Source organism: Prunus mume, linkage group LG1 (genome assembly GCF_029339155.1).
Source record: "Prunus mume cultivar Tortuosa linkage group LG1, ASM2933915v1, whole genome shotgun sequence".
NCBI lineage: Eukaryota > Viridiplantae > Streptophyta > Magnoliopsida > Rosales > Rosaceae > Prunus > Prunus mume.
In genome coordinates, this window is record NC_142698.1 from 8798313 (window position 1) to 8804312 (window position 6000).

Here is a 6000-nt window from a genome sequence, read left to right on the forward strand (position 1 = left end):
TGAGGGTGAGTTCCTTTACATAGGCAAAGATTGTGATGGCTCCTCCATCTCTCATGGTGGTCATTGGCGGACTTAGGAATTTTTCAGCAGATGTGCAATTTTTAAAGACTAAAAGCTCAAAAAAGAAAAAGAAAAAAGATAGACAACTAAATATCCTCATAATTTAAACAATACTAATGTTATTCATAATTAATTGAAAAAAATAACATTACAATTAACCTACAATTGTTGCTGACGAGATTTCATATCATGAAAACGTCTCATTATATTTGCATCCATATTAAAGCCCAATTAAATAAAAAGAACTCACAATCCCATTTAAATAAGGAATTATGGAGGCCCTATTAAAAGCCCACGAAATGGCAACAAGTTTCATGTTTTTTTATTTATTATTTATTTGAAAGCATGGTCCAAAACAACGTCGTTTTGGCCATAATTAAAAAAATAAAAAAGGCAGCGCAAATGAACAAGTTGTTGTGGCCAAAAAACAAAAACTTCATTTAGGCATTTCGTTGAACACCTACACTGCAACTCCAAAGCTGAGTAGAGGTGCAATATGCAGCACCTCTTATGGATTTTTAGGCGATGGGAGATTTAGTTGCACCTCATTGCGCCTTAATAAGTTATGCCACTGATGGTGGTTTAACGTTTTGTCTTTCTTTCTCACCTCCCCTCCCCCTCGTCTCCTCCTATATCTCTCCACCTATTCGTCATTTCTCACAATCTCTACACTCCCCTAGCTGCTTAGTTCTCCACCGGAACCTGCTTTGCTCGTCTCCCATCACATCATGGTTGAGCTGCAAGGTTTTGGGAGTTACGAATTATTGAATCCATCGTTTGACCAAATGAGTACGTTGAGAGTTCATCTCCATCCTTGCATGTTGGTCTCTCGAAGTCTCTTTCTAGACCTCTGTTTTGGTAGTTGTCATGGAGGCATTTTACTAGTTGGTGGTCCTAGCCTTTTTTTTATATACTGGGTCAATTTGTTTTGTTCGGTTACATATTTATTATTATTGGGCCAGACCTAGTGAGGTTATATATATTTGTGTTTGTGCCTTTGTAATGGGCATACGTGGAATCATTGAATAGAAAACCCCCAAAATGCATAAAGGATTTGAAGCCAATGCCATGAAGAAAAGTAGTATCAACATCTGAAAAAGTTTTCTTGTAGTATCACATTTCCCCAAAATATAAATCTTATATTGACCTTCCAGATACAAAACATATGCTCAAACCACTAAATCGAGCTCAGAAACTTGTACGATTTTAGTTAATCTATGACTATGCATGGATGATTTTATTGTTTTATACAGTTACTATATTGTCAGATCTTGATATTAATGGTTAGAACATAATCCTAGAAAAATTTATGAAATCACGAGTAAACTAACGTACGAAATGGCTAACATAGTTTTTTTATGGCCAAATAAGTAGCTGCGGTGTCATTTGGCCTTTGATGACATTTGTCTCAATTTTATTAAGGATGTCTCAAGTTCGAAATACCAACTTAAAACTGTTGTCATATTTTTCTATTTCAAATCTAACGTGCACAGTATGATGGATCGCTGCATTATTGGCTTAAAATTAGCGTGCCATAATGCCATTTCTCCTCATCTCATCAGTTGACGTGCTTCCTGCCCCTCCTATTATTGATGTAAACTATAAATCCACCTTCATTTGACAATCCCATTACTATCATTATTGTATAACAAAAAAAAATTAATGTCCTAAAATAAGATTGTCGTTTTCAAATTTCTATTCAAGATTAGAATCAATAAGTAGTGCCTTACCACATTGCATATCACATGATTACAATCAATGATAGTGATTTATTGTCAAATAATTTATCATTTTAAGAAGTGAGATGCTAATCTGAACTACACATTCAAAGAAAAATGTACCCATCAAAAGTTCAACCACTTAACAGTTGAGATTGTTATGGTAACGTTTATTTATGCTTGGATGTTGTGCTAATTCACTAAGTAGTCGACGTTTACGGTCACATGTGCGTGCATTGGCAAAAAACAATAGCAGTACTATAATTCCAAATGCGTGTGTTTAGATGGGAAAATTTAAAAGTACTAAGAGCATCTACAATGGACTCCCTAAACCACATCCTTAGACAAATTTTAGGGTGGAATTGAAAAAATACAACTTAAACTATGCTCCATATCCACCTCCTAAAATATGGAGATTTCTAGGAAGCTTTGAGGAAAGAGAAAAGACTCCTAATGACTCCTTATAATTTAATGCTTATTGATGGTTAATTGTGGTATGTGGGCTAGTAGTTTAGTGCGGTTTTTGTACGCGTTAGTTGTGTTTTTAGCATGTTAGTTTGTTGCCATCTTGGGATTGGTATTTTAGATGTCTTATTGATATTTTTTATTATACTGTTGAAGTTTATCTAATGAAGTTTCTATTTGATAAAAAATAAAAAAAGAGTTATAGCATTTATGACTCCATAAATTATAGAGTATGATTGAAGTTAAAGATTTATAGAGAGCTCCTAAAATAGCATATATATTTTTTTAGCTAAATTTTAACTAAAAAACGTAGAGCATAATTGTAGATGCTCTAAGGAATTTATAAATTACGGAACTTAAAATAATATCAATTAATGTTTTAGAATTTATAAAGTTTCTTGATTGGCCAATGGATTTAAACACGGAATTTAACGTTTATTATCTTAGAATTTTAGAAGTGATGACTATTTAGATATAATTTAAAGTTGGAATTTATGACATCCAAATTCCATGTTTTTTTCCCACATGAAATTTCTAAATTTCTTTGTTCTTTAGATCCAAACAAGGGAATTGGTTTATATCAAATATAGAAATTATGACTTTTGTCAAAATTCTGAGTTTTTTTCTCTCATCCAAATGCACTTATAGTCATAAATACTACAACAAAAGACTGTAACTTTGTTCTAACTCACCAAGGCTTCGACACTTACGATCACAAGTGCGTGGGCGACAAATCGTAAGAGTACTCAAATTCACTTGTGTCTGAATGCTTCCAGAGCATGGCTGCTAATAAGCTCTTCACCTGATGCAATGAACTTGAATCATATAAAATTGAACCCCTTTTGACTGAATTCTAGACCTTTGCTTACAGCTCCATTTATATAATCTTCAACGGAAGCACCCTGGAAGCACTCTGACGAAAACAGTACAGAAACGACTTTGCTCCTCTGCATAGTGGTGGTCCACTAGATCTGATTGGCCACTGCCCACTTTGGGTCCACATGACCCCACTTGGAGGAGAAATGCCCGCCTCGTTCAACTGTCCCAGATGATCCAATCGTTTGCCATCTGGAAAGTGGGCCCCACCTTGGCGGGTGCTCTCTCATATATATTCACAGCCTACTATTTTCAAGTCAATGCCAATCCAAACTCAGTCATGACATGAGTGTTAACCAAAAAGAAACTATCTGCGTCTAAACGATGTCGTTTGCCGGTCAACTGTTTAACATCCCCGCGGTGTGTTCCGTCGCGCCTCCTGTTGAAGACCCGGACCCGGAAGTTCCGCTCCGGAATCTGTCGATGGTCCGAACGAGAATGGATTCGCTGCAGTGCTTCCTCACCGAATCGATCAACGCCAACGCTCTGATCAGCAAGGACCAGATGGACATGGTCTCAGCCGGAATCGCCTCTGCGATCCGCGAAACCATCTCAAACGGCGCCGCTTTGTTGGCCTGCTCTCAGAACCTGGGAGACACATCCGACCCGACCCGAACACCAGCCGCCAACAACGAAGCAGCTACAGAGGTCAAGAAAGAGGAAGAGAACGAGGTCAAGAAAGAGGAAGAGAACGATTTCCAAAACGACGATGCGGAGGGCGAGATCGTGGAGGTGGACGCGATGGAGCTGCTGGCGGAGCACATCCACTACTGCGAGATTTGCGGAAAGGGGTTCAAGCGAGACGCGAATTTGAGGATGCACATGCGGGCCCACGGGAACAGGTTCAAGACGCCCGAGGCCTTGGCCAAACCAGACAAGAACCCGCCCGAGCCGAGCCGGAAGACCCGGTTCTCGTGCCCTTATATCGGGTGCAACCGGAACAAGGGGCACGTGAAGTTTCGTGCGCTGAAATCGGTGATCTGCGTGAAGAATCATTTCAAGCGAAGCCACTGCCCGAAGATGTACTCGTGCAATCGCTGCAACAAGAAGAGCTTCTCGGTCGTGGCGGATTTGAAGAGCCACCTGAAGCACTGCGGCGAGGCGCGGTGGCGCTGCACGTGCGGCACGAGCTTCTCGAGGAAGAGCAAGCTGTTTGGGCACATGGCCTTGTTTGAAGGGCACATGCCGGCGGTTGAGGACGAGAAGAGTGTTAAGGCTGCGGCGGCTATGGATCAGGATGAGGATGAGGAGGAAGAGGTGGAGGAGAATACGACGTCGTTTAAAGGACGGGAAATGGGGTCGAATTTTTATGAGGATGTCGAATTTTCTGAGTTGCTTGGAGGGTTTGGTTCCATTGATGGGTATTTTTTGGAGGATATGTTGGTGGACTTGTGACAGTGGTGATGATGATGATAAGGTATTACTTTTAGTATATCTCTTTGATTTGTTGTTGTATTTGTTTAGATTTTAGAGTTTTTGTGATTTGTTGTTGTATATGTAATAAATTTTTGTGATAAAAGATTTATCAAGTTTCTTTATGGTAAATCTCTGTTGCTGTTTATAATAAGTTGAATTAATAAAACCCATTTCTTGAATTCTTGGTTTAATGTGCTTGCAATGCAAGGCTGCCTTTGATTTGTTGTTGATTTCAAATTTTAGCTACTAAATGATGTGACAAATCTCCAATTAACTGTATCTTAAATGGGATCACAGATGAACAAGTGAAAAACACTAAAAAATTTAAGGTGATTGTAAGGATTGCAATGGCTGCAACAATGGTTTTGTAGTGAAGATTTGAGCTAATTTTTTGATTACGAAATGCGTACGAGGCAGGTATCCGATTTCCGTTGGAACTTAGAATTGGTAGAGACTAGAGAGAGACCATCCAGATATACTTGAGCTAGGTGAAGTCTTTTACTTGTGTCTGAGAAATGTGGTTCTTTCAGACTCTGCCCAATTCTTCCACCAGTTAATATTCTGTTGTGGTAGTGCTTAAGGTATTTATGCATCCCCACATCTTCACAGAATTGGTGTGTTTTAGTGATTAATAAGTGTTTCTTGGCAGGACAAAAGAGATGGATGCGACTCTAGTTGAGTTTATAATACTGTAAAGATTGTCTGTTGTTGTTGGTGTGGTCAATGCATTATTGAGGCATGGGTTTTGTTTTCATGGCACCTAACCTCTTTAGCTGAGATGTTTTCAATTGGGTTTTATTTATTATTACAATCTCTCTCTCTCTCTCTCTCTCTCTCTCTCTCTCATACAGTGCCATTTTCTTTTGCTATTGGAAATGAGACAAAGTGGTTTTGGAAATGAGACAAATTGATCCTATGGATGCATAGATGTGGGAGATCTGAAGATGGAATTTCAAGTCTGCCCTTGAATTTTGTTCTTGTAAAGCTCAGTTCCATTAACTTCAAAACGTCGCAGTTTGATTTTCAATTACAAAAGTTGACAGTTTTTTTTTTAAATCTAAAAAGTTGGCCCATTGCACATGACCACTTTTTGAAGGTCATTTGGGTTACTGCAGCTAAGGAAAAGCTCAGAAAACATGAGAAATCTTTTCTCAAGTTCTTTCCGATTTTAGGTCTTTGGTGACCAAAATGAATTTGTAAAAGTTGCCATACATGACCATTTATGTTACATTTTTAAATCAATTTAACTTTATATTGTTAGCTACCTTGTTAATTCCTTAAAGCCATAACATGTTTAACACTAACCTGAGTCTGACATGGTGCTGGCGCAAGAGCTGGATGATGCTTTGGAACAGTTGGCGTGCAAGGTATAGAAGTTCTTCTCCGAGAATCCGATCCTTATAGCTATAACTCGATGGGTGAATTTCTGTTTAGCTGTGTTGTGTTGTTCGGATCTAGGAGGAGC

At 38.6% G+C, this 6000-nt stretch overlaps 1 protein-coding gene across 1 annotated transcript; it reads left to right on the forward strand.

Moving 5' to 3' along the window:
* Positions 1 to 3380: 3380 nt before the first annotated feature.
* On the forward strand, positions 3381 to 4714 carry LOC103333078 (zinc finger protein STAR3-like). The gene has a single exon (XM_089041701.1). It carries the CDS (start codon positions 3444 to 3446, stop codon positions 4512 to 4514), a length of 1071 nt encoding a protein of 356 aa, XP_088897827.1. The 5' UTR covers positions 3381 to 3443; the 3' UTR covers positions 4515 to 4714.
* Positions 4715 to 6000: the final 1286 nt, after the last annotated feature.